Raw genomic sequence first — 20,515 nt, 5'->3', positions numbered from 1 at the left:
CACAAGGAGAGATGCCGAGCAGGTTGTTTGTTTCAGAAAAAGTTGTGCACTCTTTTTGGAAGAAGTGCACAACTAATAACTAATGATGTGTTCCATCTCCAGTGTCTAATTCAGGGGCATCAAACATATGGCCCGTGGGCCAAAACCAGCCTATCAGAGGATGACTTTGCAAAGTGTAAAAATTACAGTGAAGACATTAACTGCAATTAACTGCAATTTTTCAATAAAAGTAACTTTTTTGCCCAGTGGACAAATTTTAAATAGCAGTGTGGACACAACACTGTCAAGCAAGCAAACTGTTCATGCTGGAGCTGCCAGTAAAAAAATCGCTATTATAATCTATTCTACATGTTCTTTTGCTGTCAACATTACACTCTGTGGCACCCTCATTACCCAAAATTTCTTAATCTAAAAGGAGAAAAGTGGATACAGAGTGTAGAGTTTTCCAAGAAAAATGGACCCTCTCGTATTTATTTACAGAGGTGAATGGGAAACCTGTGTGCTTGGTGTGTTTGCAGCAGGTTTCAGTACTCAAAGAATATAATATTCGGTGCCACTATGAGACTCATCATGGCGAAAAATACAACAGCTTGCAAGGACAACTGATAAAGGAGAAGATAAAGTGCATCCGGAAAGTATTCACAGTGCTTCACTTTTTCCACATTTTGTTATGTTACAGCCTTATTCCAAAATGGATTAAATTCATTTTTTAACTCAAAATTCAACACACAATACCCAATAATGACAAAGTGAAAAAAGTTTGCTTGAAATTTTTGCAAATATATTAAAAATAAAAAACAAAAACATCACATGTACATAAGTATTCACAGCCTTTGCCATGACACTCAAAATTGAGCTCAGGTGGAGCTCAAGGGCCTTAGTCAGGGAGGTGACCAAGAACCTGATGGCCACTCTGACGGTGCTCCAGCATTGCGCTGTGGAGAGAGGAGAACCTTCCAGAAGGACACCCATTTCTGCAGCACTCCACCAATCAGGCCAGGTAGAGTGGCCAGGCGGAAGCCACTCCTCAGTAAAAGGCACATGACAGCCCACCTGGAGTTTGTCAAAAGGCACCTGAAGGACTCTCAGACCATGAGTAACAAAATTCTCTGGTCTGATGAAACAAAGATTGAACTCTTTGGCCTGAATGCCAAGCGTCATGTCTGGGAGGAAACCAGGCACCACTCATCACCTGGCCAATACCATCCCTACAGTGAAGCATGGTGGTGGCAGCATCATGCTGTGGGGATGTTTTTCGGCAGCAGGAACTGGGAGACTAGTCAGGGTTGAGGGAAAGACGAATACAGCAATGTACAGAGACATCCTTGATGATAACCTGCTCTAGTGCACTCTGGACCTTGGACTGGGGCGAAGGTTCATCTTCCAACAGGTCAACGACCCTAAGCACTCAGCCAAGATAACAAAGGAGTGGCTTCAGGACAACTCTGTGAATGTCCTTGAGTGGCACAGCAAGAGCCCAGACTTGAAGCTGATTGAACATCTCTGGAGAGATCTGAAAATGGCTGTGCAACGACGCTCCCCATCCAACCTGATGGACCTTGAGAGGTTCTGCAAAGAAGAATAGGAGAAACGCCCCAAAAATATGTGTGCAAAGCTTGTAGCATCATACTCAAAAAGACTTGAGGCTGTAATTGCTGCCAAAGGTGCTTCAACAAAGTACTGAGCAAAGGCTGTGAATACTTATGTACATGTTATATTTTTGTTTTTTATTTTTTAATATGTTTGCAAAAGTTTCAAGCAGACTTTTTCACTTTGTCATTATGGGGTATTTTGTGTAGAATTTTGAGGTAAAAAATGAATTTAATCCATTTTGGAATAAGGCTGTGACATAACAAAATGTGGAAAAAGTGAAGCACTGTGAATACTTTCTGGATGCACTGTAAATTAACTGTTAGCGGGTCTGAAGAAACGGCAGTCTGTTTTTACCCGTAGCTGAGATATCAGTGATGCAGCAGTGAAAGCTAGCTACCTTATTGCTAGCGAAATAGCGTTAGCATCAAAGTCATACTGTAAGGGTGAGTTCGTGAAAACATGCATGCTGAATGCTGCAGAAATCGTGTGCCCTGAAAAGCAACAGGCTTTTGCTAACATTAGCCTGACGAGAAACACTGGCAGAGAGGATTTCAGATCTTTCGGCCGATTTAGACAACCAAATGAAGCACAAAGTCAAGTCGTTTGTTGCATTTTCAGTTGCAATTGATGACAGCACAGACATTAATGATGTTGCTCAACTGGCCATATTCATTCGTGGTGTTGATGAGACTTTGACCGTCACCGAGGAGTTCCTTGAGTTGGTGCCAATGACAGACACCACAACAGCAAATGACATTTTCAACTCTGTTGGAGCACTGGACAGTAGACATGAATGCCGCCATTTATGCTTTTTTTGTGACTCAAATGTGTATGAATGTGTACCATTATAGTATCTGTCTTCTGTTTCTTTGTGCAAAGACTCGTTCATGTCCAGTCTAGTTGTTATGGCCTTCTCATGAGTCAGAATCACCAAGTTTCTTTTTCTCTCATGCAACAATGTGCACCAGAAGGGGGTTAGGACACCAGACAAAGTGGAGAAAGAAATCTAAATTGCTGCAGATGATACTCACAACAGCAACAGCGGTTACATAAAGACAATGGAGCTCAGGAAAGGCTTCCTTAAACTCTTGCAATTTCCAAATGGTGGAGAGGTCTGCAACAGTAGAGGCAAATTCTTTTCCATCATAACTTTTGCAACACCTATTTCACTAGAGAGGCTGTCACTGCAGACAGTACCTGCCAGCTTCTGCAGGGGTCTCATTAAGGCAACATTTAGGAAAGAGGGAGATTTAGGGAGAAGGCAGTTGACCTCTTTCATGAGATCAAGACCCCTGGAGAACCTGGTCTTCATCTTTACAATGGCTCTGCCCAGATTGTTAAGAAGAGCTCTCTTCAGAGCCTGGGTAGGAGTCACAGAGGCTTCAGTGTGGCCTACAGTGGATAGAACAACACTGCCTTTAAGTTGTGAGCTCATTGTTCTTTTTCATTTAGCTGGTGGAGCAGGGTTGTCTCTATCAAAATTAGTCAGTGAGCCATCATCTCTTATCTCTCTCACAGCCTGCAGAGGTGCACTCACTACCTGCCCAGCATGGCACAGGTCAACAGAGTGAGCCTGTTGTAAAATGGTATTGGCAGGCTTCAAGGCACCTAACACTTTGAGGAGGAATTGTCCTATTTCAAAGAAATGATGCTTCCTCAACATCATCAACAACCCTAACCCTCTGTGCAAATAAACACGTCTGCTGCACTGTCCTCTGAAACCTCTGAAAGATTTCATCCTAGTTTTCCACAAGGCACTTTGGCACATTGTAATGACTTGTCCACCAGATCTCTAGTAAGCATTTAAGGGTGGGGTGGGGGGGGGGGGGGGGGGCTAATAGTTCTCTGAATTGATGAGCCATTCGCAGTTTCACTGTACTGGCCGTGTGTACTTAGACTTGCATGGTTAAGTCATTGAAACAAGCATACACTACTGGCAGGATCAACCAGGTAGCCCATCTTAGCGTGGGGATCATAATGATGATTGAAATAGAGTGCAGTGATTTTTATAGCTCAAATGTTTTTGCACGTGGCTCTGCCTGCATTGCATGGATAACTGCTTAGTGAAGCTGGTGATTATAGCAGTGGATATAGGGAATATCCATGTGAGAAATTTAAACATAAATCTCCTCAAGAGAGTTAGAGGGAGCATACCCAGAGAGAAACACTGAAAGACGAGAAAATAGAGACAGAAAGAAAGAACCACATGGCACATGTAATGTGCAGCTAATGTTAACTTACACCAACACGCAGCCACCTAAACCGCTCTACTACAGTAATTCAACTACTACAGGACACAACTGACAAATAGCATATATGTTAATAAATCTATCAAAACGCAAGCCTCTCAGACCAACTGAAACTCCAGAGAGTACCAAACCAGGACAGACACAGGCAGTGTACAGCAGCCAAGTCACTGCAACGACTGAGCAGAGAACTGATGCCACTCTTTATTGTTTATCAAGTAGGTCGGGGAAGGAGAGCTGCAGGAGTGATTGATACACTCCTCAGCAAATCATTGTGTTACAGGGTCAAAAGTCTGCCACTATCATGGCCTCTATTCATTACTATGCGATTTTGTTTCACCGTTCTTGCTAAAGTGCCACCCATGGCAGTTGCCTGGTTCACTATATGGACATGGTGGCGCTGGGTGAGGGGAGGATATTTTGCGTTAGTGGGGCAGGCAGAGCATTTGGGGGGGCATTGCAGAACCGGCCTGGTTTTGAAGTGGCCTTTTATTGTGACGATTGTGTAAATCAGCACCTTGATATGTCACACCTGTCAGGCGGAGGGATGATGTCAAACCTATGTGTCAGACACACACATTCTTCATCACAGTGTTCGGAGCTGCTGTGTCACGTTTCTGTTGTTGTATTTGTAGACTGTGAGTTTTGTTAAACTTTAACGTACTTGTGCTTTAGTGGTTCAGGTTTGATCATCGACAGATGAACATTAAAACCTCCGTGTTTGAAAGCTGCAACACACACCAAAACATGTGGCATGAAAGGAAACAACAACAACAACACGTGAAATTTAAAAATTTACTGCAAATGGAAAAAAGTCATTTCATCTCATTGAGTTACACAAACACTTTCAGATATGTCCCGTGTGCTCACGTTTGTCGAGAGGAAACCAACGTTAACTACATTATGGATTTGACATACATGAACAGTTCAGGCAGTTTATGAGTCACATTCCACATAAGGCAAAGAGTTGTGTGTGTTTTAAAGCAAAGCGGTCGAGTATCATTTATGTACAGGTCTTTATCAAAATATTGCTTCATCTGTCAAATAAAAATATTCTCAGTTGACTCGCTAGTTGACTGAGTTCCTTAGAAAATCTGGAGACAAGCTGTGAAGTGAGACAGAGAAACAGCGGCCAGGTAAATGTTGCCTCACTGGTTGTCTTCAGAGTCCTGGTTACTGCTCAGGTGACTTTCCTGCACCTCCAGCTCCTCAGCGCTCACCATGTCAGGACTGATGGCAGCATATCTCGTCCCGTGGAACTGACGTAGGTGAATCTGAACAAACGTCATAAAAAAACAGCACATCACAGCAGAATCAAAATGGTACAGTCCCAGTGAATGGAAAACAAGAACAGGAAGAAAAAGAAGAAGAACAACAACAACAATAACAACAACAAATTCCAGCAAAAACAAAATAACAACTACAACAAAATAACAAAAGCAACAAAAACAACAACCACAACAAAAACAACAACAGCAACAGCAACAAAAATAACAACAGCAACAACAACAGGAAAACATGACTATCTGACACAGGAAAAAAAAAGATTCACAAAAGGATTGTTGACGAGGAGAAATATTATTTTAACTTTTTAAGTAGTTTCTGATAAAAACAGTTTCTGGATGTTGAGTTAAATATGAGAAATATCTGAGGGTTATTTCAGAATATCTATCTGTGCGTAGAGACTCCACCTGTATGTAGAGAGGAACTGACTCTACCTGTACTGACTGTACCTGTATGTAGAAAGGAACTGACTCCACCTGTACGTACAGAAGAACTGACTCTACCTGTACTGACTCTACCTGTACGTAGAGAGGAACTGACTCTACCTGTACTGACTCTACTTGTATGTAGAGGAGAACTGACTCTACCTGTATGTAGAGAGGAACTGACTCCACCTGTACATAAAGAGGAACTGACTCTACCTGTATGTAGAGGAGAACTGATTCCACCTGTACAAAGAGAGGAACTGGCTCTACCTGTACTGACTCTACTTGTATGTAGAGGAGAACTGACTCTACCTGTACTGACTCCACCTGTACGTAGAGAAGAACTGACTCTACCTGTACGTAAAGTGGAACTGACTCTAGCTGTACAAAGAGAGGAACTGACTCCACCTGTACGTAGAGAGAAACTGACTCTACCTGTACTGACTCTACCTGTACGTAGAGAGGAACTGACTCCACCTGTACATAGAGGGAAACTGACTCTACCTGTATGTAGAGAGGAACTAACTATCTGTGCGGAGAGACTCCACCTGTACGTAGAGAGAAACTGACTCTACCTGTATGTAGAGGAGAACTGTCTCTACCTGTACCGACTCTACCTGTATATAGAGAGGAACTGACTCCACCTGTACGTAGAGAGGAACCAACTCTACCTGTACCGACTCTACCTGTATCTGGAGGAGAACTGACTCCACCTGTACATTGAGAGGAACTGACTCCACCTGTACATAGAGAAGAACTGACTCTACCTGTACGAAGAGAGGAACCGACTCTACCTGTATGTAGAGAGTAACCGACTCTATCTGTGTGGAGAGACTCCACCTGTACGTAGAGAGGAACTGACTCTACCTGTATGTAGAGAGGAGCTGACTCTACCTGTACGTAGAGAGGAGCCAACTCTACCTGTATCTGGAGGAGAACTGACTCCACCTGTACATTGAGAGAAACTGACTCTACCTGTATGTAGAGAGGAACTGACTCCACCTGTACATTGAGAGGAACTGACTCTACCTGTACTGACTCTACCTGTACTGACTCCACCTGTACGTAGAGAAGAACTGACTCTACCTGTACAAAGAGAGGAACTGACTCCACCTGTACGTAGAGAGAAACTGACTCTACTTGTACTGACTCTACCTGTACGTAGAGAGGAACTGACTCCACCTGTACATAGAGGGAAACTGACTCTACCTGTATGTAGAGAGGAACTAACTATCTGTGCGGAGAGACTCCACCTGTACGTAGAGAGAAACTGACTCTACCTGTATGTAGAGGAGAACTGTCTCTACCTGTACCGACTCTACCTGTATATAGAGAGGAACTGACTCCACCTGTACGTAGAGAGGAACCAACTCTACCTGTACCGACTCTACCTGTATCTGGAGGAGAACTGACTCCACCTGTACATTGAGAGGAACTGACTCTGCCTGTACCGACTCTACCTGTATGTAGAGAGGAACTGACTCCACCTGTACATTGAGAGGAACTGACTCTACCTGTACTGACTCCACCTGTACGAAGAGAGGAACTGACTCTACCTGTACAGAGAGAGGAACCGACTCTACCTGTATGTAGAGAGTAACCGACTCTATCTGTGTGGAGAGACTCCACCTGTATGTAGAGAGGACCTGACTCTACCTGTATGTAGAGAGGTACTGACTGTACCTGTATGTAAAAAGGAACTGACTCTATCTGTACGTGGAGAGGAACTGACTCTACCTGTATGTAGAAAGTAACTGACTCTACCTGTACTGACTGTACCTGTATGTAGAAAGGAACTGACTCTACCTGTATGCAGAGGAGAACTGACTCTACCTATACCGACTCTACCTGTACGTAGAGAGGAACTGACTCCATCTGTACGTGGAGAAGAACTGACTCCACCTGTACGTAGAAAGAAACTAACTCTACCTGTACATAGAGAGGAACGGACTCCACCTTTACGTTGAGAGGAACTGACTCTACCTGTATGTAGAGAGGAACTGACTCTACCTGTACTGACTGTACTTGTATGCAGAGAAGAACCGACTCTACCTATACTGACTCTACCTGTATGTAGAGAGGAACTGACTCTATCTGTACTGACTGTACTTCTATGCAGAGGAGAACTGACTCTACCTATACTGACTCTACCTGTACGTGGGGAGGAACTGACTCTATCTGTGTGCAGAGACTCCACCTGTAAGTAGAGAGGAACTGACTCCACCTGTATGCAGAGGAACTGACTCTATCTGTACATAGAGAGGAACTATCTGTACGTAGAGAGGAACTGACTCTGTGTGTAGAGACTCCACCTGTAAGTAGAGAGGAACTGACTCCAACTGTATGCAGAGGAACTGACTATCTGTACATAGAGAGGAACTATCTGTACGTAGAGAGGAACTGACTCTACCTGTATGTAGAGGTTGACCTCGGCGCTCCTGCACAGGTACGGGAAATTTCCTCCTGTCTTCAGGTGAGCTCGTCTGGCGTTAGGATACAGTTTATACATCTCCTCCTTGGCCTCCAGTGACAAAGCGCTCTGATCAAACACCTGAAGAAAACAGAGAAAACAAACATCAGGTGTTTTACAGGGTAAACAAATGTGACTTAATGCTGTTTTTTTTTTTTTTTTTAAATCTTACTTACGTCTATAATGGTGACGGCAATGTCTTTTATTTTGTGTGGCTCCACATAAGAGTTCTGACAGTTCAAAGTTAGCCGCGATGCTAACTCACTTTGGTTCAGACTCTCCAACTACAGCAGCACACACACACACACACACACACACACACACACACACACACACACACGGATGAGAGGTTAATGTTCAAACATAATCACATTTATCCTGAGTGGTCACCTGGTTAAAAGGAATACTTCAAGATTTGGAAAATACACTTCTAGGGAGAGGTTTGTGCTGGAACTATTTCTTGACAAACAACAGTGTATCCATCTGCCTGGTGTGTCTTTGCAGCCGCTCCACATACAGTGCAGGTTACAAGATAATGTCAGTGAGCACAGGTTTTAGATTTGGTCTCTTAACTACATCCACCTGTCACTCATGAAACAGTCCCACAGAAACCAAATATCTCATGTCTGTGAACAGGCTGAAAAAAATCTGATGTAAGTTTATCAGTGAGCTGGACAGGTGTGTGTTTATTAAAACCTTTGGACAGAGGCAGGTGTTTCCCTCTGTTTCCATGGTTTTTACCAGGTGCTGGTCTAATGGGCCTGGGCCCATCCTAAATGACCTGGAGAACATATATTGAATATGAATACACAATAAATACTTGAAAAATGTTTCCCTTTCTAAATTCTGAATATGATGATGATGATGATGATGATGATGATGATGATGATGATGATATTTTAGTATATATATCAATATTGAAAAATATTGATCAGTGGTCCAAAACCACAAATCATTTCATTTACAGTGACATAAATATATAAAATATCAAACAGATGAATCGAAGATTAATAATCAATGAGATTTCAACTGATTGATTATCAACTAATTGTTGCAGCTTGATTATTATAATTTACAGAATTTGATCAGCCTGGTGAACAGTGGCAGTCAACAGAAACACCCACAGGAAATACTGCTGTGATGTTAACATAGAGGAGGCATTTCTTCACACTGTAGTGACCACTCACCCTGTCGACCATGAAATCGATTGCGTCTGCCATCTTGGGGTCCACAGGTCCTTTAGCAAAGTTCCCCAGGACAATCTTCTTCAACATGAAAGCTGGCATCAACCAAAAGCTGAGGAGGAGAGCAGAGATAAAACACTAAGGATGGAAGTGAACATGCAGGAGGAGAATGAGTCATGAAACGGAGTCATGAAACACCACCTGTTGGCCGTCCATGTCTGGTTAAAGATGGAGGTGTCACTGAACGAGTTACACAGGATCAGAGAGTGAACTCTGGGAGACTTGTGAGTGCACTCTGCAAACTTCTGAGCCAGGAAGCCTCCCAGAGATGCCCCGAACAGGTGGACCTGGAGAGACCACATCATCATCATCGTCATCGTCATCATCAGACAGAGACAGAGACAGAAATCATTTTCAGACAGAGACACCCCGACAGGTGGATCGACACATTGTAGTTATATATAGTAGTTACATACAGTTGTGTGAAAAAGTGTTTGCCCCCTTCCTGATTTCTTATTTTTTTGCATGTTTGTCACACTTAAATGTTTCAGATCATCAAACAAATTTAAATAGTAGACAAAGATAACACAAGTAAACACAAAATGCAGTTTTTAAATGCAGTTTTTATTATTAAGGGGGATAAAAAATCCAAACCTACATGGCCCTGTGTGAAAAAGTGATTGCCCCCTAAACCTAATAACTGGTTGGGCCACCCTTAGTAGCAACAACTGCAATCAAGCGTTTGTGATAACTGGCAATGAGTCTTTTACAGCGCTGTGGAGGAATTTTGGCCCACTCATCTTTGCAGAATTGTTGTAATTCAGCCACATTGGAGGGTTTTCAAGCATGAACCGCCCTTTTAAGGTCATGCCACAGCATGTCAATCGGATTCAGGTTGGGACTTTGACTAGGCCACTCCAAAGTCTTCATTTTGTTTTTCTTAAGCCATTCAGAGGTGGACTTGCTGGTGTGTTTTGGATCATTGTCCTGCTGCAGAACCCAAGTGCGCTTCAGCTTGGGGTCACGAACAGATGGCCGGACATTCTCCTTCAGGATTTTTTGGTAGACAGCAGAATTCATGGTTCCATTTACCACAGCAAGTCTTCCAGGTCCTGAAGCAGCAAAACAGCCCCAGACCATCACACTACCACCACCATATTTTACTGTTGGTATGATGTTCCTTTTCTGAAATGCCGTGTTACTTTTACGCCAGATGTAATGGGACATACACCTTCCAAAAAGTTCAACTTTTGTCTCGTCAGTCCACAGAGTTTTTTCCCAAAAGTATTTTCTCATCAAGATGTTTTCTGGCAAAACTGAGACGAGCCTTTATGTTCTTTTTGCTCAGCAGTGGTTTTCGTCTTGGAACTCTGCCATGCAGGCCATTTTTGCCCAGTCTCTTTCTTATGGTGTAGTCATGAACACTGACCTTAATTGAGGCAAGTGAGGCCTGCAGTTCTTTGGATGTTGTTCTGGGGTCTTTTGTGACCTCTTGGATGAGTCGTCGCTGCGCTCTTGGGGTAATTTTGGTCGGCCGGCCACTCCTGGGAAGGTTCACCACTGTTCCATGTTTGTGGATAATGGCTCTCACTGTGGTTCGCTGGAGTCCCAAAGCTTTAGAAATGGCTTTGTAACCTTTTCCAGACTGATAGACCTCAATTACTTTGTTTCTCATTTGTTCCTGAATTTCTTTGGATCGCAGCATGATGTCTAGCTTTTGAGGATCTTTTGGTCTACTTCACTTTGTCAGGCAGGTCCTATTTAAGTGATTTAAAGGTGTGGCAGTAATCAGGCCTGGGTGTGGCTAGAGAAATTGAACTCAGCTTTCCAAAGATGTGATAAACCACAGTTAATTTATGTTTTAACACTTTTTCACACAGGGCCATGTAGGTTTGGATTTTTTTTCCCCTTAATAATAAAAACCTTCATTTAAAAACTGCATTTTGTGTTTACTTGTGTTATCTTTGTCTAATATTTAAATTTGTTTGATGATCTGAAACATTTAAGTGTGACAAACATGCAAAAAAATAAAAAATCAGGAAGGGGGCAAACACTTTTTCACACAACTGTATATATAGTAGTTACAGTCATAGTCATATACATGTTGTACTTTGGTACTTTGGTTTGTTTAACACTTTTTTGTTTACCACACAATTCCATATGTGTTCCTTCATAGATTTGATGTCGTCAGTATCATAACTTTCTACAATGTAGACAGTAATAAAAATAAAGAAAAACCATTGATTGAGAAGGTGTGTCCAAACTTTTGAGATATACAATCATACTGTATATTGTGGTGTGTATGTGTTTGTCTGTATATATATATATACATATATATATAGTAGTTGTAGTAATAGTTATATGGCATCTCCCAGTCAGCAGTTGTCTGGACTCTCAGGTTTTTAAAAAGGAACCAACCTACGAAACACATTAAAATGATTTCTTCACCGTTAATCTACAGTTTTTATCTCATGAACTACAAAAATCTGGTCAGTGACATGTCTGTATGGTCAGTTGTGAGTGACCCTACTCTGAGATGTGGATTTGACAGTTTAGAATCTGGTTTCAGAGTCTGGTTTACTTGCCGTTTCTGATCACTGTCCTGTTCATCAATAATCTCCAGCTTCAAATGACTGATCACATCATTATTGATCACTGTGATTATTCCTCCAGTTCACACTGACCCTTCAGAGCTCAGTGGTCTCCACCATTCTGACATGAAAAAGTCTGGAACAACCAGGACTCTTCTAGAGCCATACCTGAGACATCATCATTTTTTTGGCCTTTTTAATGACTTTATTAGATATATACAGTGAGAGAGCAACAGGAAAGTCAGGGAGAGAGAGAGGGGAGGATATGCAGCAAAGGGCCACTGCGGCTAGGACTTAGCCTTAATGGTACGCGCTCTACCAGGTGAGCCACCGAGGTGCCCCCACTGAGTGTCTCTTTTTAAATCCCGTTTTCTCTTTGTCATTATGAGGAACTGAGACATAAACCTGCTCATTACAAACAGAGGAGGTCTGAGGACTTTCTGAACACTGTGGAGATGTGTGAGACACAGAGTCTCAGTCAGAACAGCTTCACTGCTCCAGGTCTCTGAACTCTCCTGAAGGATCAATATGTTTCAACAATGGTGTATCATAGGTCTGAAAACCAATCACAGGATGGGAGTGAACCTCCAGTCTAGTCAGGGTGATGCAGGAAAAACAAAACCATGATGGTCTGAGACTACTGTTGCTGATCCATTAAGACAGAAGTGAGGCCCACAACAGGACCCAACAGGATCCAGACCCACTGGGGTGCAGCAGTCTGAGGCCCACACCAGGATCCAGTCCCAGGTGAGTGCAGCAGTCTGAGGCCCCCTGCTACAACAAGCTAACTGTTGTGTTGGCTAACACAAAGGTTGCATAGCTACTGCTCGACAACAAGTCTGGACTCTGTTGAAACACACACACACACACACACTGCAGACACACGCACACAAACACACACAGTCACACCCTCCTGGCCAGACACCAGAAGCTGGTTTACACAGAGATCAGGAGGTCTTACTTTATCCAGCTGCAGGTGATCCAGAAGCTTCCTGAAGCCGTCAAAGAACTCCATGAGGTCCCAGTAGACCGGATACTGGAGCTGGAAACACATGGTGGACTCATCACAGACTATTCCATTGCACTGACTATTCCATTAAACAGATTACCAGTTAAACCAGTAAGTCAGGCTTATTTTCATAGTGGAGGACTGAATCCGTGATACTTTTCCTTTTCTGCAGATCTGGACATCAGTTTGTTTCTCTGTGGTTCAGTCTGAGAACTAACCTGACCTGGACCAGGTTAGTCTGGAGGACCCGTTTCCACAGTAACCTGTAAAGATGCACCGATTGATCGGCCGATTTTCATTAGAGATCCACCGGTCTCCCCTCCTGAGAGGGGGAGGGGGTGTCCATTAGAGTTCACTTCTATCTCTGAACAGTGTTGGCCTGGATTCAGCCACAGCCATCCCTAGTGACTTATGTGAGTCTAATGTAAGCCTGACTCAGTGATCCTGGTAACCCTAACCCTGGACCACCAGGGGTTAAAATGTGTTTCCATGGAAATGAACTGAAAGTTCAGACCTGAACCCTCACTGTTCTGTAGCTGAAGGCTCACTGTACTAGGCTTGAACCCTCACTGTTCTGGACCAGAACCCTCACTGTCCTAGACCTGAATCCTTCCTGTCCTGGACCTGAACCCTCACTGTCCTAGAACTGAACCCTCGCTGTCCTAGAACTGAACCCTCGCTGTCCTGGACATGAACCCTCACTGTCCTAGAACTGAACCCTCGCTGTTCTGGACCTGAACCCTAAAACAGAAGAAGAAGTCAAGTCCTGCCTCATGCTAAAGCTGCAGAGTGTTTTCAGACATGAACTCACCGAGATGACTCTGTAGCCCCAGCCTGTCAGAGCCAACACCTGCTGGAAGAAAACCTCAGCTGTCCCACTGACCGGAGGGAGGAAGATGATGGGACACCTGATGCTCTTTGGACCTGCATCATACAGCGACCACACCTTACTGTCGTCATCATCAACGATGATCTGGAGGGGACAGAAACAACACACTAAGGACGATGGAGCCACACACAGAGAAGACCTCTGTACATACAGACTGTGATGAAGATTGAGCACGTTCTCCAGGATGGGTGACATCAGACAGATATCAGCTCCAACAGAGTGCACAGCCTTCAGTGTTTCATTAAGGACACGTCCATGAGAACCACTTTTCAGAGGTTCACATGAGACTGTGAACCAGCTGGTGTTATTAAGAACATGGTCATGAAAACATGGTGAAGTTTTCTAATTGTGATTCTTTTATTTTTCACATTATAAAACAAACAGAAATTGTACATGAAGAAAAGCTGCATTGTAAAATCCAGACCACAGCTTAGACTGTTCTGTTACAGGGCCTGAAGAGGACAAAGAACCGTGGGAACATTCCCTGAAAACACTGACGGCTCTGAGAAGAACGATGCAGAACGATGCAGAGGCCACTGATGACCACAGTTATCCGACCTGTAACTGTGCAGTGTGATGGTGCAGCTGCTGTCATGGTCAGGACAGTACTGAGGCACCGATATCACCCAGCAGGCATCTATACTCTAGATAGATAAATCTGGTGTCAGCTTTTCTGTGAATGAAGTCTGGTTCACTGTCTGACAGTTGTTTGTGTGTGTGTGTGTCTGATTGGGTTGCACTGTGTCCTGAGTCACCTTCATGGTGCATTCAGGGACTGATGGATTTGAGAATCAACGAAAAAGTCCCTGACCCTGACCCTGACCCTGACCCTGAGCCAGACCCAAACCCTGGCCCTGACCCTAACCCTAACCCACACAGCCTTGTCTCTCCTGTCATAGATAGGCTGATTGGAGCTTGACAGAAATGTTTGTCCAGTGATGCAGTCAATGATTCTGTAGATTCAAGATAAGTAGATGGAGTCAGTGTCAATGTAGATAAAATATCTGATGTAAACTGAATATTAAGGAAAATAAAATATCTGATGTAAACTGAATATTTAGTAAAATAAAATATCTGATGTAAACTGAATATTTAGGAAAATAAAATATCTGATGTAAACTGAATATTTAGTAAAATAAAATATCTAATGTAAACTGAATATTTAGTAAAATAAAATATCTGATGTAAACTGAATATTTAGGAAAATAAAATATCTGATGTAAACTGAATATTAAAGAGAACAAAGTATCTGATGTAAACTAAATATTTAAGAGAATAAAATATCTGATATAAACTGAATATTTAAGAGAATAAAGTATCTGATGTAAACGGAATATTTAAGAGAATAAAATATCTGATATAAACTGAATATTTAGGAAAATAAAGTAATATTTTAAACAGAGCTTAGGGAAATCATATCAATTATCATTAATTGTGCAATCAACTTTTAGATTCACAGATAATGAAAATAGTAACTGTGTACACAGGCTGAACTGTTACCATGATTCAGTGTGAATGTATGAGACACATGATGTTACTCATCACACCACATTAAACATCTTTTTACATTAAACGTCTAAAACTGAAAGTGTCACATCAGACATTAGTTGGTGCTTTTAGCTCAGGGTATAGTGGTTCCCAAACTGTGGGTCTGGACCCTCTAAGAGGCCACAGGATGATTCTGACATAAAGTGAAGTTTATTGTTTCAACTCTGTCTCCGACTGTTGTCTGTTGGTGAAATATGTGGAGCTCAGACTCATTCAGATTAAACCCGTTTACAGTTTATAGTGTGAACCACTGACCCAGTCTCACAGTCAGAGTAACAGTAAACATGTGATGGCTGACTGTTTGATCCAAATATGTCTCCTGATGAACATGTGCTTGACTAACCCCAACCACAGAGGAAGAGGAGGAAGATGATGGTAGAACTCAGAGAAGTTCAGAGACATTAGAATGAAGACAGAATGGAACCAGGGTTGATAATGTATAGATAATGTATATAGAATTTACAGACTATGTATAGAGAATGTATAGATGATGTATAGACTATGTTTAGAGGAATATATATGTATATGTATGTATATGTATTAGGGTTGTGAACGATAAACCGATGCGACCGGATATTCGGTTCAACAAGTGAGAGATACGGCTGCATCGGTAGCAGCCTCCTCAGTCGATACATATTATCACTGAATTCCTAGATGAATCGGTTATAGAGTCATGGATCGGGTATCGCGAGACTTTGAATCGGGTGGTGGCATTACACACGCACCAGGTCTCTAAAACAATGCGAGAGCTGAGGCTGCCCGCGAAACGCCGTAGCTGCCTAGCTGGTATTAGCAAGAGTGATAAACAAGGGACGACACGGAAAATGGAGGAGGTGGAGAACGAAAGCGCCAGCCTGACCGAAGGTGATAATGCACCGATTTTCAACGCATCGGGGAAACAAAAATCCAAGGTGTGGACCGTTTTTGGGTTTTATAAGAAGGAAGGGAAGCTCAAACAAAGTTTGTTGTTACTATTCTGTGCTACTTTTACCTCTGGAGTTCCCATCCAACGATTCAGCCAGACTTTTTTTTGGTCCATGTCTAAAAATAAATACATTGACATGGGATTTTGTTCTGTTCTTTTTTTTGCCAGTGCCAGTCTTTTACATATTTAAAAATAAACTATTGTACTGTCACTTTCATAGACTTGGCTTCTTTATTATATAAAACATCTACAACAAATATTAACCATAGAATCGAATCGTATCTTTCTTACACTGTATGGAATCAATTCGTATCGTATCGAATTGGTCTGTAATAAAAGGATATCATTTTTGAATCGAATCGTAACCTGTGTATCTAGATGCATATCGAATCGTTTATCACAGAGAGATGTGCAACCCTAATATGTATATGTATGTATGTATATGTATATATATATATATATATATATATATATATATATATATATATATATATGTGTGTGTGTGTGTATATATGATGTATAGACAATATATAGTATATAGACAATGTATAGAGAATATATACAGAATGTAGTAGAGAATGTATGGAGAACGTACAGAGAATATATAAAAGAATGTATAGAGAATATATATTGATAATGTATAGATAGTTTGTTGAGAATGTACAAAGAACATATAGAGAATGTACAGAGAACATATAGAGAATGTAGATGATAATCTAAATCAATGAGGGTGGACAAAATAACAGAAACACCTGTCAATATAACACAATATGGTTCAGCTCCAGGTAAATAAACACCTGAGTGAAAAAGGTTGAACAAAAACTGAACAGTGTAAAGAAGGATTCACTACAGGGCTGTTGATGGGCCTGATTAAAGCTTTGATTGTTTTCTATCACTGGTTTAATCCTCCTCCTCGTAATTTGACCTGAATAGTTTTCAATATAAGTAATATTTTTTATAAATGTACGTACCAGAAGCTCTACCTCCCGTCAGAACACCTGTAGCTTCCATCCTCACTCTGTGTTAGCTCACTGTTTTCTGCACAGTTGTCTTAAGGAGGATTCATTACAGGACTGTTGTCACAGACTGCTTCAGTGTAAGCTAGGTATTCCTAATAAACTGCTGAAGATCGACTAAACCACATGTCATTTCATCAGCTGATAACTAACCTCTGTCCACAGTCTGTCTCTTCCCTGATGACTGGGAACAGGTGTCTTTACTGTAACTGTGGTTTTTGATTGTTATAACTGAACAAACAGACAGAAGACAGGACCCATCACTGTTGTTTACTGTTGTATTTGTGACCAAAGTGTGTGTTGACTTAATAAAAACACAACACACAGTACTACAGATTTTAAATACCAGTAGGCTACAGGGCACTCTCCTCTAGGTTACTGGGTGGACCTGAAGCTCTGACTGGGACACTGGTATCAGTCACATCAGCCCACACTGAGATAAACTCACCGACAGACTCTGTTACTATCAGACAGGTGTGTAAATCACCAATTCATGTGCTCAACAGCAAACTCATGTTTCATTGATCAGTTTCAGAGTGAAATAGATACATCAGGAGACTGATGGTCTCCGTTCTCTCTGTGGATTTACTCAGGTACAATGGGACATTTAAACAGATCAATGCGCCCCAACTGAAATCTAATGGTGGACATTACTTTCATTATTATCAATATCATTTCACATGAAAACCAAGTCAGAGTGAGTGGGATATGTTTGTTATTAAAGTGAGATGCTTTACTTCAACACAGAAATGTTTCAGTGTTTCCTCTGATATTTCTGTTTCACCAAACTGAAGCCACAGATTCATTTAGCTGAGTCATAGCATCAGTTATCAGGTACACTGAACATAGTGAAACAGGAGTCACCACATACAAACAATAAAAGTGATTCAGCTCCATTGGTCTCAATTTTATTGATCGATTGAAATCAAATGATCAAAAAACAGTTTCAACACTTAATTAGTCAATTTCTGTTTTAATGGCACACTGACTTCAGAAAGTATTCACACCCTCCTGGTCTGTGTAAATCCATCAGTCTATGTTCAATAATCAATAAAGTGAGAAATGTTTTTAGATTTTTCTACAAAGCTGTTGAAACTTAATCCAGGACATCGTAGGACCCCCTTCAGCAGCAGATACAGCTTCAGTCTTCTTGAGTGTCTCTACAGAACCTGGACCTGGTCAGTTTATCTCAGTCTTCCTGTCAGATCCTCTCAGACTCTGGACAGGAAGTCTCTGTGAATTGTCTTCTTCAGGTCCCTCCACAGATGGTCTGTGGGGTTTCAGTCTGGACTTTTCTGGTCCCCTCAGGGACAGTCAGAGACTGGTCCTGAAGACTCTCCAGTCTTGTCTGTTTCCTTCAGGTCAGTATGGAGCTGAAAGGTGAACCGTAGCTCCAGTCTCAGGTCTGTGGACTCCAGATTGGGTTTTGTTCAGGACCCCCCCCCCCCCCGTCTTTTTCTCTGTCTGACCCTGACCACAGTTTGGAGCTGCAGCAAAGAGTCTGAACATGATTGTAAAGAATCCTAATTAATCAGCAAAAACAAAAACATGTTTTCACTTTGTCTTTATTTATTATTGAGTTTGGACTGATGGAAATTAAATCTACAGCAAATGAAGTGAAGGGAACTGAATCATTTCTATAACCACTGTTGGATCCATTTGTTCTTGTACTGAAAGTGTTGTGCTGACATGTTGTGTTGTTGTGACAACACTCCATCAGTAAACAGTGTAAATCATCAGGTACTTACTCTCTTCAGGGGCACCGTGCTTCTGAACCAGTTATAGTCAGGAGACACTTTAATCTCCTCCATCTGAGGACAAAGGCATGGAGACAGACAGTCAGAGACTTCAGCCAGAGACAGTCAGAAACTACAGACAGAGACAGTGAGAGACAGACTACAGCCAGAGACTACAGCCAGAAACACTCACAGAATACAGCCAGAGACAGACAGTCAGAGACTACAGCTAGAGACAGACTACAGCAAGAGACAGGGACAGACAGTCAGAGAGAGACTACAGCCAGAGACAGGGACAGTCAGAGACTATAGCCAGAGATAGGCAGAGACTACAGCCAGAGACAGACTATAGAAAGAGACAGGGACAGACAGTCAGAGACTACAATGAGAGACAGACTATGGCCAGGGACAGACAGAGACTACAGCGAGAGACAGGGACAGTCAGAGACAGACTACAGCCAGAGACAGGGACAGACAGTCAGAGACTACAGCCAGAAACAGACCACAGTGAGAGACAGGGACAGACAGTCAGAGACTACAACCAGAGACAGGGACAGACCGACAGAGACTATAGTCAGTCGGTCAGAGACTACATTCAGAGACAGACAGAGACTACAGCCAGAGACAGAATACGGTGCAGTGACAGTGTTCCCCTGTAACACAAACGTCTGGCCACCATCAGAGCTGCAATGTAAACAGTCAGTAAACCCTAAGACTGTGGTGAGGCCTCGGTCATTAATGACTTCACCGAGTACAAAAATGTTAAACGGGGTCGTTACCGTGCTGGTCGAGGATGTTAGTCACCGTCTCCGCTTGATTTTATCCTCATCTCGGCACCATTTTCTCCAGCTGCTCGGTCATATGACTCCTGTCTCATACACTTCCGCAAAGCTTCCGACACCGCCCACCGAGCAACCGTGGACAGCACACACACACACACACACACACACACAGTCTTCTTCGCAGTAGTAGCCTGCGTATCTGCTTCAGTAGCGCCACCTTGTGGTCCAGAATGTGGAGTGTCACGGATCCAGTCCAGGTCCTGGATTCTACCAGCATGCAGCTGTTCTGGGTCTGTTGACCCATCCTGAGCTCCAGCAGGTACCTCTCTGTCAGAAAAGTAGCAGATCACCAGTGTAAACCCTCACTCTCTCATCATGGCTCCTGTCAGCGTTACATTCAACCTGAATTATCACCACTGATGCATCACTGTGTGAGGAGCGTTTTACTCAAGTAGGAGCTGGTTCTCACTGTCAAGGACAGACATAAACACTCTACCTGAAATGATAATGTGTTGTTTTGTGTTTTCTCACAAAAAGGACACTCACCAAACTAAAAGCTCTTAAAACTATATTTACTCCATTTATCAAAACCCAGAACAGGATCCAGGTTGTGTGGTGGTGACACTGTTCCTGGTCCAAACCACAGAGCATATTTCACTGTTTCGCCTTGGCCTGACAGATGCAGTCTTACTGAAGGCACTCTGGTTCTGGTTCTGTCACACACTCTCATGATCTCTTACTGCTATTCTCAGGAGTGTGACAAAGACATCAGGTTTTTCAGCTGTTCAGAGTTTCCACTCTCTGATCTCTGACACTG

General features: G+C 42.5%; 1 protein-coding gene across 1 annotated transcript; it reads right to left on the bottom strand.

The window, feature by feature from the left end:
• Window positions 1–4,620: 4,620 nt before the first annotated feature.
• On the bottom strand, window positions 4,621–19,848 carry spg21 (SPG21 abhydrolase domain containing, maspardin). Its single transcript, XM_071472896.1, has 9 exons — window positions 19,696–19,848; window positions 18,929–18,991; window positions 13,614–13,775; window positions 12,755–12,835; window positions 9,404–9,549; window positions 9,206–9,314; window positions 8,195–8,302; window positions 7,959–8,099; window positions 4,621–5,113 (listed from the first exon to the last, which is right to left on the bottom strand). Exons 2-9 carry the CDS (start codon window positions 18,989–18,991, stop codon window positions 4,988–4,990), a joined length of 936 nt encoding a protein of 311 aa, XP_071328997.1. The 5' UTR covers window positions 19,696–19,848; the 3' UTR covers window positions 4,621–4,987.
• Between the last annotated feature and the right edge of the window lie 667 nt (window positions 19,849–20,515).

The sequence above is a fragment of the Trachinotus anak genome, unplaced genomic scaffold, assembly GCF_046630095.1.
Source record: "Trachinotus anak isolate AG129_WGS33_773 ecotype Australia unplaced genomic scaffold, CSIRO_AGI_Tana_v1 ptg000042l, whole genome shotgun sequence".
NCBI classification, from domain to species: Eukaryota; Metazoa; Chordata; class Actinopteri; order Carangiformes; family Carangidae; genus Trachinotus; species Trachinotus anak.
The sequence above is the reverse complement of the archived record's forward strand: the minus strand, read 5'-3'. Positions and strand labels throughout refer to the sequence as shown.